This window comes from Pipra filicauda, unplaced genomic scaffold (genome assembly GCF_003945595.2).
Source record: "Pipra filicauda isolate LSUMZ 115617 unplaced genomic scaffold, ASM394559v2 scaffold98_size3848907_pilon, whole genome shotgun sequence".
In the NCBI taxonomy this organism is placed as follows: Eukaryota; Metazoa; Chordata; class Aves; order Passeriformes; family Pipridae; genus Pipra; species Pipra filicauda.
Window position 1 is genome coordinate 1250978 of NW_024105186.1, and position 15098 is coordinate 1266075.

At 56.2% G+C, this 15098-nt stretch overlaps 1 protein-coding gene across 3 annotated transcripts; it reads right to left on the bottom strand.

Moving 5' to 3' along the window:
• Positions 1-772: 772 nt before the first annotated feature.
• LOC114003730 (mucin-4-like) lies at positions 773-13874 on the bottom strand. 3 transcript variants are annotated; one of them, XM_027751018.2, is made up of 13 exons: positions 13725-13874; positions 9307-11856; positions 7429-8397; positions 5953-6092; positions 5488-5652; positions 5051-5206; positions 4431-4561; positions 3474-3562; positions 2876-3055; positions 2316-2468; positions 1984-2103; positions 1637-1678; positions 773-1507 (listed from the first exon to the last, which is right to left on the bottom strand). In XM_027751018.2, exons 1-13 carry the CDS (start codon positions 13783-13785, stop codon positions 1491-1493), a joined length of 4773 nt encoding a protein of 1590 aa, XP_027606819.2. In that variant the 5' UTR covers positions 13786-13874; the 3' UTR covers positions 773-1490. The 3 variants fall into 3 exon arrangements, with proteins under 3 accessions (XP_027606819.2, XP_027606818.2, XP_027606820.2); XM_027751017.2 differs by having other exon boundaries at positions 7429-11856; XM_027751019.2 differs by lacking the exons at positions 7429-8397; positions 9307-11856; positions 13725-13874 and adding an exon at positions 6751-7412.
• Between the last annotated feature and the right edge of the window lie 1224 nt (positions 13875-15098).

Here is a 15098-nt window from a genome sequence, read left to right on the forward strand (position 1 = left end):
CCTTTTGTATTCTGGTCTTTGTGGGAGGATCCACTCTGGAGGAGGAGCTTTTTTGATTGAAAAACGTGGGTTTATGTTGGGTGACCAAAGCAAGAGGATTTCAGCTTCTCCTGAGGATCTGCAGAGACAACCAGAATTGACCTTGAATGTGTCTGTGCTGGGGTGTTTGCTAGTGTAATGTAACCAGACCCTGCAGAGTCCCTGATAGCAGGGTCAGGTGGGGCAACACAGTGATTATAACCTGATAGGAACAAAATAGAATAAACCAAAAATTAGGGCATGCTGCTAAATTGTCTGCATCCCATGGGTCCACGTGCCAGCCCTTCTTCCCTCTTGCTGAGCTCTCAAGCACCTGCTTTTTTCTGGTCCTATTCACAGAACCAAAGTGAAGATGGATTTTTTGGTTGCTCCATCCTCTCATTCCCCCTGCAAAGCTGCAAGTCTCCTCTCACCATTTTCATGGACACTGCTTACAGTGGCTCAGATCACACAGGTCGGGCTGTGCTCCTCACAGTGCCCCTACAGCCCTTTGACTCTGGTGATGGGAAATGCTGATCCAAGGAGGGTGTATCAGACCCCAACTCCAGCCCCACTAACTGCCTTAGACCCTGGCTTAGCTGCAGCCCAGACACCCACATCCCTAGCACTAAATCCATGAACAGAAGCATCCTGCAATCCTGCTGCTCCAAGCCTGCCCCATCACTGCCTCCCACCCCAGTTCAGCAGAGGACAGGGCTGCTGCAGGATCAGTGATGCTCAGAACCTTCAGAGGTTTTATTGAACAAACAAGATTTGGCAATGATTTATTTTTTGTAAGAAAAGAATATGCTCACTTACACACAAAAAATTATTTTTCTCCCACATTTCTGATCATGGGGTTGCATTTTGCCCTCACACACCCAGCAGACGTGACAAGCTGATTCTGGCTTGATCCGGAGAATCGGTCCCTTCTCCTGGGCACAGGGCCCAGGGACCACTCGGTGAGGGATGGCTGGGGGACAGAAGTGGAGGACAAGACAGGACTGGCTCATGGGACCAGCCTGGTGCACCCTGGCACTCAGGAGATTGGCCACAGTCAACCCATGCAAGGTGTAGAAACCTTTTCCCTGGGTGCCAGGGGTCCAGCTCACCCTGCAGAATGGGAACACAGCGGGATGTAGGAAGGACAAGGGTGGTGTGTGTGTGTGGTGGGGGGTACCTGCCCACCTCCCTGCCAGCAAGGAGGTGCCCGTGGGCACCCACTCAGCTGCAGCTGGGAAAGGACAACTGAAACAACTGACTCCTTGGGACAAGTCTGGGTTAGAAACATATAGTTCATGTAGAAATACGGAGTTGCCAGTGCAGGCAACCACGGGCACTGGACAAGTGAGACGCCCTGCATGGTGGGCAGGGGCGATGGGTTCTAGGGGAGGACACAGGGGATGAGCAGAGCAAAGGATCCGAAGGATCAGCCGTGGCCCAGACCATGCTGTGGGTGTGCAACCCCCCAGTTACTTGTCGTCTCCATCTGCAAAGAAGAAATGAGACTTGTTCAGTCACCTAATCCCACGTGGGCCAGGGGCAAACTGGTAGCCCCAGAACATTTTTTTGCAGGAGGACATGGGCAGAGGGAAAGGAGACCCGCAATCCTGCTCACCTGTTTCCTCATCTGAGTCTCTCTCTATCTCCTCCAAGGAATCTGTTCAGGGTTGCAAGAGAGCCCTGCATCAGCTTACACCATAACCACATCAGCTGTGGTCCTTCTCCCCTCCCAGTGCTGTCATCCCCAGACAACGCTGGTGGTTATGTGCTGAGAGATGCCCCCCACAACCCTGCATAGCTCAGGGCATGGCACAGCTGCATGTGGGCACCCCAAAACCTTTCCCTCATCTGCCCAGGGCTCTTGTTGCCTTAACCATGGGGAGGCTGGGACATTCCTGCTTCCCTCTCCAGCCCTGGGCACCAAGACAGCATCACCCCAGCACACACAGGCTGGAAACCCACCCATGCCAGGTGACTGGTATCCATCACAGCCGATCTTTGGCCGCTTCTCACTGTAGCGGGCGCAGAGGTGGGCACTGCCCGCTCGGTTGCAGCACCAGTCGTACAGCTTCAGCTCCTGGTCTGGAGGCAAAAGGGAAAGTAAGGGGCTGAAGGAGACAGGAGAGGGAGATGGGCTGGCTCCAGGGCAAGGCTTGCTTCAGCTTTTAGCTGGTCCACACTCCCTCCAAGGGAAACAGCATGTCAGGAAACAGATTGGCATGGAGATTAAAATTGTTTACAAGCTACAACAAAGCCAACCTCAGCCAGGGGATGCCAAGGCTGGCTGTGCTTACCACGGTAGGGCGACGCCTGCCTGGAGGACCTCCAGTACCTCTCCTGCCGCCCCTCGATGAGCTGGTTCTGGCTGTCGTACAGGCAGCGGACGCCGGCGCCGTGCTGGTTGGGGGAGGCTGAGTGCAGCATGGAGACACGGGCAGCCCACCGGCCTGAAACGGGACTGCAGTGAGCCTCGGGCAGCTCTGCCCGGCCAGCACCTCTGCCTCGGAGCAAGGAGCGGGGCCGGGGATGGCTCCTTGATATCCGCATCACCCACGGTGCTATAGGGGTTTGGAGGGACTGATGGAGACCATCCAAGTGGTCCCAAGGGTGAGATCCCAGTCCCCAGTATCCCTATCCATGTTAGATCCGCTCTGGCCAGTCTAACACGACAGGAACAGGTCAGCTGTCATTCCTCCTTACTTTCCCTGTCTCTGCAGGGAAGGGCAGTCCCCTTCCCATTTTCCTTATGGTCACCTGCCCACCCTGCCAGGAGGGACCCCAGGCACCCCTGCAGGGAAGATGGGGAGGGACAGCTCAGGGACAAGGAGGGTGAGGAAGCAGCATGTCCACTTGCCTCCACGGCTGCTCTTGAAGCGTGGGTCCTGCTGCCCTTGCTGCAGGGAGCAGGGGCAGGTGGGCAGGCCCTGGCTCCATGCCCGTGGCTCCTGCTGCTGCCCCGTCCATGCCAGGCACTTCAGCCGGTAGTTGATGCCCACGCGACTCTCCAGCTTGTAAATCCACAACCCACGGAGGTCTGAGCAGGGAGAGAAACCATGAGCTGTCACCTCCAGCCAAGGGGACCACAGGGGCTGTTTCACCTCGAGGTGATAGCTGTGTGATGCTGATGCTGGAAGCTAAGCCCACATTGACCCCCAGCCATGGGATCCCATGCTCAACAGCCACCAACAGCAGGGAAATGGGGAGTGGCTCTTGCCATATAGAAAGCCTTGGGACACAGCCATTGGAACAAAAAGAGTCCATGGGCACAGCAGGCATGTTTCAGCCGCAGGGCATAGCTGGTATTGGGGGAAGCATTATATGCGCTTGGGGGGAAAGCCTGGCCTTGGTGAACTCATTGAGAGCCTTGCCACAGCAGCAGGCTAGATTTCATTCCCTGGGAAAATCTCCCTCCTTGTGAACCTTGTGAACTTGCCCTGGCTTTGTGGCATTACCTGTGTTGTAGCCCCTGAACTGGTCAGGGCGATATTTAACAGCTGGAGGTCTCTTACTCAGGTCATCGTTGTAGTAAAAGCCATCCCCACTGTGTTCAGAGGAAAGAGGAAAAATCAGGGCTTTTCCTGGGTGGGATTATCCCAGCCCCATCCCCAGGCTGCCCTTCAACCATCCTGATACTGAGTAGGGAGGATCAGTAGGTAACTTCAGGGACAGGAGGGCAAAGGCACCATCTCCCCCAGCCTGCTTCCTCCTCTATGCAGGGTGCAGTTAGTTTTGGATGCTACAAACACTCCTGCTGCATCAGGGGTTGAACCCACATACACCTGAAGACCCCCACAAGCAGCTCCCATGGTTTTCAGCATCTTGTCAGGCGAGATGGAGCAGAAACCCTCGAGCAGTCACGCACAGGCAAGCGCACACACACACAGACACACACACACACACACACGCCTGTGCCACCCGCGCTTCCAGTCCAGGTCACCTTTTCCTTACCCAGCTGCAACAAGCAGCTAATGAGGAAACCCTGGAGACATTGTGTACAGGGCAAGATGTAATGTGAGGAGGCAGGAAGCGACTGCTCTAGCCAAGCACGGAAATCCCTTCCCTCAACTGGTGCAAAGTTCAGCAAACATCCCCTATTTCCCACTCCTTCCACCCAAACTGCCAGGATGCTGGGGGCCCAGGACTCCAGAGGGATTTGTGGATCTTACAACAAGCACAGCCCAGCAAGACAGCATGCTGCAGCATTATCCAGTCACTAATGAGGCAAATTTGGTTCTGAGACACCCATATGTTAGGCTATATGGGCATGTAGACCCCATTTGGGCTGTCCTCATCCTCATCCTTGTAAGGCACCTCCTGGGACACAGGGAAGGATTCAACAAGCTGGAGCCATGGGTGGGATGCACCCCATTGCTCAGAACAGGCAGGGATAGGGTGCTGAGCTGCTGTACCTGGTGTAGCCAATGAGCACATTGGTGGCAGCGAGTCTGGTGTAATCCCATTGCATCCCTCCATCCTGGTACAGCATCAGGATGTAGGACCTGAATCCATCGGTGGTCAGGATGGCCTGGTATGTGATCGTCTGGAGACAAGTGTTGCAGACAGGTAAGAAAATGAGCAAAGATGGTGAGTTTAAAGTTAGGGGTGTGGGTCAGTGCTTTCTGAGGAATGGCAGGACTGAGGTCTGGAGGTGCAAGGCAAACACAGCCTGAACCAGTTCACATTTCGAATGGAAAATGTGATGGCTTTACTTCGAAGCTGTTCCATGACAAGCCTCAAATTCACACCATGTTATGTCTCTGAAGGACAGTGTTTCTGGTGCTCAGTAAACTCCTATCACATTAAAGATAAAGGTTTTACAGAGCAGGGAGAGTTCAACTAAAGATGTCCCTCAAAAATCTGAAAACCACCAAAACATGGGCACAGCCTAGTTCTTTTTGGCAAAATTCTTCAAGACTGGCCTTTGTCACAAAACTGGTTTCTTATTTTCAGGCACAGAAAAGGTGATCACCTGTGGATCTTGGGTTTTTTTGACAACTCAACCAGCCTGCGTGACCCATCAGCCCCTTACCTTCCGGGTGTCACTCCGTGATGCATAAACAGGTGCCTTCTCCCAGGTGATTTTCAGGGTCCAGGCTGCAGAGTAGGAGGACCTCATGTACTGCCGAACCTTCGCTTCCACGTCACGGACAAACGGAGGCTTGGCCGTGTTGAGGGTGGAGAACTCCTGCAGATTGGATATACCCACAGCTTCATTAGCTCCCAGTAGGGAAAAGACTGGTCTAGACTGGGGTCATGCACAGACCCCTACAACTAAGGGTCTGGATGGAATTTGGATGGCTCAAGAGGTGACACAGGACCAATAGCTCTTAGATTTGGCCCAGAAAAGGGAAAAGCCACTCAAGGGCTCCATTAATTACACATCTCATGGGGCATCCACAGAATAGGTGATGAGTTTATAACCAAAAGGTGTTTCATGCAACCATGCACCCAGGTGGCTTCACTTACCTGGTAAAAGGTGGTGCCCACCCCTCTGGAGAAGTCGGCGTTGTCCCAAAATACAGCGATCATGGGAACCTCCTCATGGCCATTGAAGCCACCCGGAGGAGGGTTGGGATATGTGAAGATGCCTTTTTCCGAGGCTGGGAAAACGATTTGTCCATTGTCTGTAAACTGAGCAGAGGGATCTCTCCATCAGGTAAGGTCAGGACCAGTGGTACTCCCTGACACTGGGATGGCAGCCCTCCCATTTCCAAGTCCACATGGACTTTCCAAGTCCACGCTCAAGGAAAGTCACCACCTACCATTGCCAAAATGGCCACAAAGTCACATTCTGCTGCAAACAGACCCCAGCAGCATCCCAGTAGATTTAACCCTGCTGGGATCCCATCCCAGGCACCTGGTTACTGGTCCCTCTCCCAGGTTTTTGGGCAATGGCTGCTTGCCCAGCAAATCAAGCACAGGTAGACTCACGTAGAGAGAGTCACGCAGGGTTCTCCCAAATGGGAATCCAGTCTCAGGCTTGAAAAGTGGAGAATTAAAATCTACTCTCCTTTCCACATACTCCCGATCATTTTCCCTCGCTCCATATCCATAGAGGGGCACAGCTGGAACTGGAAAAGAAAACAACAAAAAATAAGCCCCAAAATACGCTTACAGCACAGCCTTTGGTCTGTGTCAAAAACTTTAAAGGGTTGAAATGATTTTGCTTTCAATGGGACACAGCCTAGGCAGAAGGATAATGGAGGAACACTGCCAATATCCACCTGGAACACTATTAATGTCACCTTCCCTTGCAGGAGCTTGCTCCCACTCCTTTCACTGTCTTACATGGACACAGCTGCCCTAAACCTGCTGTGATGGCCTTTGTGGTTACTATCCCCTCCCTTATCTAGCCCCGTTGGGATACTGCTCTTAAGGACAGCTGTTAGGAAGGGAAAAACATTGTACAGGACTACATCGGGGGAAAGCAGGGAATTGAACTCCCACAGCTCTTTCTGGAGATGTTTACAGCCTCCAGTTCCCTATTTATGTCTGTTAAATAAAACATTTGGAGGGTATGGGTTTTCCAGTTGATGGGACCATACTGAAGGCAGGCTCAGCCTGCCAATCGTGCATGCTCATGTGCAGGGGGCCCTAGTGGTGAATGTCCTCCAGGGCCCTGGCCTCAAACAGCCCCCTTCTTTCTGGGTACTGAATGTCCCCCAGGATGGTCTGGTAGGAAACTGGATGTGCTACTCCCACCCAGGCTGCCCTGCGAGTGTCACATACCTGCGGGGCTGGGCAGCGGGGTTGGGGCAGCTGCTGGCCTTCCTGGTGGAGCTGGAACCACAGGGGACGATGTGTGGGAGGTGACAGTGGAAGTTCCCGGCCTGGGAAGCACCTCCCTGCCCCTGAGGAGGGGGGTTTGTGGGGCTGGGTCAGCAGGAGCCAGGCTGCAGGATGTGCCAGGGCATGCAGTGGCTGGGAACCCTCCCTGGGATCCCCCCTGGCTTGGGAAGGCTCTGGGGAGGCTCGACCCAGCGGTGGCAGGAGCTCCATTTGCTGAGCTGGTGGTCAGCTCACTGCCCAGGATAGGATGCAGGGCAGCAGGTGGTGAGCCACCAGTAGGACCTGGACCTGGGATTTTTGATCCAGTGCTACCAGCAGTGATCCCAGTGGGAAGAAGGCCAGGGAGCCCTGGGCTCCCCTGAGGTGGGGAGTGAGTGGGTGTTTCCATATCTGCCCCAGATCCAGTCACACTGGGAAGGAGCTGGGCCACGTCCCCTTGCCCTGCCATCACTCTGGGGAGCACAGCACTTGCTTTTCCAGGCACAGGGCTGTTGGCATCCCTGGAGGGGGCTCCAGTGCTTCCTGGTTGGCAGGGAGGCAGGAGCAAGACAGGACTCCCTGGCACAGAAGCCCCCAGCTCCCCCTTTCCCCCTGCAGAGGACCCCACTATTGACTCACGTGCCGCAAGTGGAGCGGAAAGCCCAGGGCTGACAGACACCCCCTCTGCAGCATTTCCTCTCTGTGGAGCAGAAGGTAGCACGGGAGAAGTGTTGGGGGATATGGGAGCATGGGGGGATGCTTCTCCCAAAGGTGCTGGCATCCCTGAGGCCAACTCATCTTCAAGAGACCAAGAAATGCCTCCAGACTCTCCTGCCAGCCCAGGCGGTGCCCCTGGCACCAGGGGTCTGCTCCCACTCTGGGTGCCAGGGGCAGAGTGGGTGTCTCCATTGGGTGCCAGCCCCGAGCTCAGCCCATGCTCAGGGAGAAGCAGAGAAGCAGCTGTCGAGGTGGCCGTGCTGTCAGAAACACCACTGTTGTCTGGAGCCACTGGGACCAGACTGGCACCCGGGGAAGATCCCCCATTCACCGAGGCTCCTCCAGGCACCTGCACCACATCGACTTGGCTCTGTTTTCCATCAGAAAGTTCAATATTGGCACTACTTTGGATGCCAGGGACAGACACAGGGGCTTCCTGGGGGCCAGCAGCCCCCAAGCCTGTATTCAAGCCACCATCGGCTCCATCAGCTCCAGGAAGACTTGCTTTGCTAACAGCCTCATCAGTCCTCCCAGGCAATGAAGATCCCTCTGTAGATGAGGAAGAAGATACAGACTGCAACACATCTCCCATATCTTCATCAGGGGTTCCTGAAACAGCTGGTCCATTTCCAGTAGGAGCCTGGGACTGCCCCATGGACTCTCCATTACCAGCCATTTCACTTGCCCCTTCTCCTGCAGCAGCAGGAACCCCAGGCCCAGCATCCAGGGGAGGCTGAAGAGCCTCAGGAGCATTGCCCTCTCCTCCAAGTGCACTCTGGCTGGATGGATCTGAAACAGAGGATGCTGCGACCTCACCACTGGGAAGGGCAGGACCAGATGAGGAACCTGCACCAGGCAGTTGATCTTCCTGAGGGCTGAAAGCTGAAGGATTTGTCTCCATGTAGGGACTTTCTGGGTTTCCAGCCTGTGCCACATCCCCTGCACTCTCTGCCCCCTCCACAAGACCAAGCCCTAGGCCAGTTTCACTGTCCAGAGAGGCCGAGGACAGGCTGTCAGGACCAGGGGCTGCACCTGAGATGGGTCCTGCTTCATCACCCCTTGAAACAGAAGGAGCTGCCACCACATCACTGGGAAAGGCAGAACCGGATGAAGCACTTTCACCAGGAAGTTGATCTATCCCAGCTGCCATCCCACCGCCTGCAGTGGAGCTCAGGGACGGCTCAGAATCAATCCCACTGCCTGCTCCTTCCAGTACCTGCTCTGCCGTGCCCACTTCAGGCCCTCCAGCTGCTGGCAGCCCCAGGTTTGTGCCAAGCTGGTCCTCAAGGGCAGGTGATTGGGGTCCTGCCAGTCCATGAACTGCTGAGCTGGGGGCACCTCCTGACGAAGACAAGCCAGAGTCTGGTCCTTCAGCTCCAGGGAGACCAGCTCCCTGGGGAGCACCAGTTGCTGTTCCCCATGGCTGCGACCCACCAAAGGATGGAGACCCAGGTGCTCCCTGGGCACCACTGAGGTCAGGGCTCACTGATGTCTCTGTCTCAGATGCAGGGCCAGACACAGTCCCTGGGAGTGGGTAAACAGCCCCAGGACCACTGGCAGATTCACTGGGCAGGTCCACTGGTCCTTCAGCCCCTGAGAGATTGGGCTCCATTCCAGCACTGCTGGGAGGTACAGAACCAGGTGAGAACAGTTCTCCCAGTGCCGGGGCATCTCCTGCTCCTGTTCCGTCCCCGAGAGCTGGTGGAGGGGACTGCTCAGTATTCACCAGAGCCCCTGTTTCTCCTGCTGGCAGCTCTCTGGTGTTAGCGGGGTCCTGCTGAGGGTTGAAAGCTGAAGGATTTGTCTCCATGTAGGGACTTTCTGGGTTTCCAGCCTGTGCCACATCCCCTGCACTCTCTGCCCCCTCCACCAGACCAAGCCCTGGGCCAGTTTCACTGTCCAGAGAGGCCGAGGACAGGCTGCCAGGGCCAAGGGCTGCACCTGAGATGGGTCCTGCTTCATCACCCCTTGAAACAGAAGGAGCTGCCACCACATCACTGGGAAAGGCAGAACCGGATGAGGAACCTTCACCGGGAAGTTGATCTATCCCAGCTGCCATCCCACTGCCTGCAGTGGAGCTCAGGGACGGCTCAGAATCAATCCCACTGCCTGCTCCTTCCAGTGCCTGCTCTGCCGTGCCCACTTCAGGCCCTCCAGCTGCTGGCAGCCCCAGGTTTGTGCCAAGCTGGTCCTCAAGGGCAGGTGATTGGGGTCCTGCCAGTCCATGAACTGCTGAGCTGGGGGCACCTCCTGACGAAGACAAGCCAGAGTCTGGTCCTTCAGCTCCAGGGAGACCAGCTCCCTGGGGAGCACCAGTTGCTGTTCCCCATGGCTGCGACCCACCAAAGGATGGAGACCCAGGTGCTCCCTGGGCACCACTGAGGTCAGGGCTCGCTGATGTCTCTGTCTCAGATGCAGGGCCAGATACAGTCCCCGGGAGTGGGTAAACAGCTCCAGGACCACTGGCAGATTCACTGGGCAGGTCCACTGGTCCTTCAGCCCCTGAGAGATTGGGTTCCATTCCAGCACTGCTGGGAGGTACAGAACCAGGTGAGGACAGTTCTCCCAGTGCCGGGGCATCTCCTGCTCCTGTTCCATCCCCAAGAGCTGATGGAGGCAACTGCCCAGCACTTGCCAAATCTCCTGTTCCTCCAGCCAGCAGCTCTCCATTATTAGCAGAAGAGGCTGAGGGCTGGGTGTCTGAAAGGCTTATGTCACTCTGGGTGTCTGTATAGGGACTGCCATCCCCTGGACCTCCTGCCTGGGCCATGTCCTCTGCCCCTTGAGCTCCCTGACCCTGGACCCCAGCAGTGGGCCATGCCAGTCCATCAGGTACAAAGGGGGCTGGGCTAGCAGCATCTGAATCTGAACTCAAGCCAGCGTCAGGTCCATCAGATTCCTGGGGAGGTCCATCTGGCATCCCTCCTGGCTGTGACTCTCCGAGAGATGGAGACATGGGTGCTTCTGGGGCAGTAGTGAGGTCTGGGCTGGATGGTGTCTCTGCTGCACCATCAGCTGCAGACAGGGTGTTGGCTTCAGCCCCTGGGAGTGGGTAAGCAGCCCCAGGAGCACTGGGGGTGTCCGTTAGAGCATCAGGAAGCAGTGGTGGCTGTTCTCCAGCAAAGGTCTGCCATGGGTCAGGCTGCAGGAATGGATTGTCCAGACCCACAGCCCCCATGTCTCCTGTGGGCAGCACAGTGGCCACGGTTGGGAGATTCATATCACTCTGTGCATAAGTGGGAACCTCTGGGGCCAGCAGTGTTGTGGCAGTGTCCTCTGTTTCCTTGGGTGCCACTGGTACCTCGCTGGCTGCAGGTGACAGAGCTGAACCAGAAGCTTCTGATGACACTCCCTGCCCACCTCCGTTCCCTGTGGATGGTGCCAGCGAAGCGTCTGGGCTCAGCACTGCGTGGCCAGGGAGGAAGGAGGGCTCCCCAGGGTTTCCCACTGTTTCTGACATCACTGGGCTCTCCGGAGGTAGGTGGGATGAGCCGGCTGTGCTGAATTCACCGTTCGTTGTATCTCCTGCATCTCCAGACTCTGAAGCCAAGGGACTTTCCTCAGCAGCTGGGGCCATTTCTTCTGCTGTCTCTGGGTTAGTGCCCTCAACCCTGCTCACCACTCCACCCTGCTGGGTCGTAAGCAGCTCCTCAGCGCTGGGGCTGGGACTTAAGGAGTTGGCATTGGCTCCACTTTGGACAAATGCAGACAGAGTTACGACTTCCTCGACTGCTCCCATGGCTGTGGTCAGCCCTTGGCTTGGTAGCACAGTGACACTGACACCCACGGGGCTGCCAGCAGTTGGCTGTGGCACCCAGGTGTCTGCTGGTGGAGGGGTGGTAGGGTAGGACATATTGCCAGTGGTGAGGTCTATGTCTTCTTCTCCTCTGGTCACAGCTGCAGGGATGTCTTCCTTCACATCTGGGTTGATGTCTAGGGTGGGATCAGGAGTGGCCTCTATTACCTCATGCTCTGCTTCTGGGGTGACAGCAGGGTGTTGTGCAGTGATAGCGGCAGTGGTTGTGGCTGTAGTGGAAGCACCCAACCCCCCCTCAATACCCTGAGATGTGTTAAGAGGCTTGGTCACATTCATCAAGGTTGGCACTGTAGAGCCATATTCACTCGTCACAGTCACAAAAGAGTCCAGCTCAGTCCCGGGAGGGAAGGTCGAACTCAGTGGGCTCCTCGTGAAGATGCTCTCGTCTATCTCAGCATCAGCCGCCGTGGTGCTTGTGTCCGCAGTGCCTGTCACCAGGGCACTGGGCCCTTCATTCTCTGCTGTGATGGGAAAAGCTGTCCCCACAGTAAAGGGCCCCTCAGTAGTGACAGGGGCAGCAGCAGCCCCAAGCCCTGCAGAAAAGCACAAAGCAGAGCATTACACCGAGTGCCAGAGCCAGCAGCCTGCCAGGCTCAGACACACCTCTCCTCCAGCTGAGCATCACAAAGCTCTCAGCCCTTCTTAAACCCTACTGCCTCATCCCACAGCCTTACGAGGCTCTGATTTAAGAGCCAAGGAGTGCAGTCTGGGCTGCCTTAGGCATAGCACTGCACAGCACCTCTTCCATCCTCAACATGAGCAGCTACCAGATGGGACAGAACACAACTCATCACAGGTCAGGGAGAGACACACACTGGTGGCAAGCGTGGAGGCAAAGGCAGCCACTGCAACCCAGTCCAGTTATGCTGGGGATGGTACTGCCTGGCCACTGGGTAGAGCTGGGGCCCAGTAAGTCTAGCTCACAGCCCAAGGGGTGTCTGTGAAGCTCTGTCACTCCAGGACAGCCCTCAGCCCTCTTTCTGTTGCTTCAGGGACAGATCTGAGTGCAGTCACTTCTGCAGGGCCTGGGGGGGTTCTGTGTCTTTTTGCCTTCCGGGTGTCTGAGACATTTAAATAACTTTACCCAAAGCCCTTTGGCAGCGAGGACAGCCAAGGCTTAGAGAAGCCTTCCCTGACTGCAGATGGATTCTGACCTGCTGCAGTTAAAGCAGGTTTGTTAAACCTCTGCTGGGGTGGGCATCTACCTGCTACTGCCCCCACCTCTCTTGCCTCCAGCTGGGTGAAGGCATCGGGGGTTTCCTGTCCATGGAGGGAATATTTACAAGCTTCCCTGGCCAAACCCTGCTCACAGCTCACTCCTCCTGCTGCCAAAATCCTGACTCACATGCAGGAGTTTTGCTGAAGGGAGGAGACACCTGCCCACATCCCAGACATTTCTCCCAGCACTGGCACCCATGGGTGATGTTTCACCCAGTATTATATTTAGGACAGGGATGAAGGCTCTGGGGAGACCAGGCTGCCTCTGCTGGCTCCAGGAGGAGCTGGGTGGATCTGCTGACACTTGGCTTTAGGCAGCTGCAATTAGGGGAGATGAAGGGCACCTCGATGGCAAGACCTGCCAGGGCTTCGCCACCACCCGACAGCCCCAGCCTGCTCCCCACCCTGGTGCTCCGGTTCATCAGGTTCCCCCTGACAGGCAGCCAGAACTCCCTGCAGCGGAGGTGCCTCCAACCTCACCACCGGCTCAGCTCATTAGCTTACAGATAGCTTGTGCAGAGTCATTAATGAGCATTATCTCCTATGCCAGACCAGTCCTCAAGGGGTCCATCCTCTTCCAGAGCCCCGTTCCCTTTCCTGGCAGGCTGCTTCCTCACCATCTCTCCCAGCTGAAATAAGCTCTTTACACCAGCCCACTCAGCCAGAGGAGCTCAGCTGCTTCTGTCCCCATCTCAGGGAAAACAAAGCACATCAGTGAAGTCCCCCCAGGTTAATTTGGCACACTCTACTCCAGCAAATCCGTGTTTTATCTTAATACTTCCGTGTGGAGCAGGAAACACCATCTACCCCACACCACCCATTCATGGGAAGTCAGTGCAAGAGGGGCCCCAGCATGGAACACCAGCATTTGCTCTTTCCTGGGACGTGGGAGGGATGGGAACATCCCCGGGTCCTGCTCTGCCGGCTCGCTTCCCTTGCTGGAGGGGTACACGGCTGCCTGCAGGTTTCCGGGCTGGGCTCTCACCTCTCCCACGGCTCCGCGCCTGCAACCAGCCCCTCGGGGTGATGCCTGCCCCGTAAAACACTTTTCCAGCTCCTTGGCTGCAGTCTATTGCAAGGACTTTCCAGTGCAGCCAGGAGGGAAAAGCATCTCACGGTGTGCCTGCTGCACCCTAACAGAGCTCAGGTAGCACATGAGCTAGCACAAAAATATTGGACATACCATGCAGAATCCATACGCAGCATCCCAGGAAGGTGGAGAGCGTCCATCCCCTAGTCCCCATTCCTCAGGCCCCCACACAGGCAGAGCACTAGGAAACTCAAAGGGAGGAGAGAGAAGCAAGGAGCAGCTCCCTCTGTCTCTCCCTGCCTGCCTCTCCTGCAGAGCTGGAGTCCCACAGGTGTTCCTGCTCCTGTTCCCTCCTATTTATAGGGATGGCAGAAGGAGGCAGGTTGCCGACGTCCTCTCCCGCCCCCGGTCCCTTCCCTCCAACGTCCCTGTCACCATTCCCTTCCGGTCGAGCCCTCCCCTTCCCAAGGTCTGGATGCCCTGTTCAGTTGTGGCATGGGCTGGGGGTTACCCAAAGACCACCCTGCAGGACCCAGCTCCCTGGTCCACCAGCACCAGGAGGTGAAGCTGAGCCCAGAACAGGGTGTGGTACTGCCAACAGTGGCATGGCAGCCACCCCATGGACCCCACAGGAACCTGCTCCATTCAGGGTAGGGGGCCACAGAGTGTGTGGTGGTGACAGCAATGCCAGCTGGTGCTACCATGCCTGTGAGGACACCATGGGCACTCAAATCACCCGCTGAGCCATGTCTCAGCCGAGGGCAAGGCAAGACGCAAGAGCCCACTTGGCTCAAAGCTTTTCTGGGAGCAGACTCAGGTTATAAAGCAGGGATGTATGGCTGGGGACAGGCTCTGGAGCATCAGCTGAGCTCTCAGTGCTCAGCTGCAACTGGAAGCACTAGAGATCCCTGTCCAGAGCTCCAGCACGTCCCAGTGGGGTTTGAAACCTGCACTTCAGTATGGGCACAGCAGTGCTGGGGTGCTGGGAGGGGGCAAATTATCCAGGAAAGCTTCTCTGCAAGGTGGGACCAGCATCCCCAGAAGCTAGAGCAGGAAAAGTCGCAGGCCTGGACCCCCTTCCCTGCTATGGGGAATCCCTGGGTCACTTCACCTTGATCCCCCGGGTCACTTCACCCCTATATTTCTCCTTCCTCCTTCTCCTGAAGCAGCAATTCTTGCACATTCCCCCTCCGTGAAAACTGCTGCCAGCTCCCTCATGAACAGCATTATGCAAACTTCCACCACTACATGGTTCTGTAGTCAATTAAACACTTCTTAACCAGAAATGCCCCCAGGCAACTCCTGCAAAGTGTTATGAGGGGTGTTAGGCAGTACAGAGTGTCCCACTGGAGCTGGCCTCCGTTGGGCAGGCAGCAGTGGCTGGGCACGTTGAGGGACACCCCCAACCCAACAACTAGGCAGAGTCGACAGGGAAATGCCAGGGGAGGCCAAGTCACGGCTGGTGAAGCACCATCCTGTAAACCCACGCATTACCCCTGGCAGTGGGAACTGGGCACAGACAGTAAA

Bases quoted from the DNA above. Each gene is read 5' to 3' on its own strand.
- LOC114003730 (XM_027751017.2), bottom strand. From the start codon at position 13,785: ATGGGGACTAGGGGATGGACGCTCTCCACCTTCCTGGGATGCTGCGTA. The intron at 3,056-3,473 runs GTAATGCCACAA...CTCCCTGCTCAG, and splicing joins GTTCAGGGGCTACAACACAG to ACCTCCGTGGGTTGTGGATT. The intron at 1,679-1,983 runs GTGGGTTTCCAG...AACCCTGAACAG, and splicing joins ATACCAGTCACCTGGCATGG to ATTCCTTGGAGGAGATAGAG.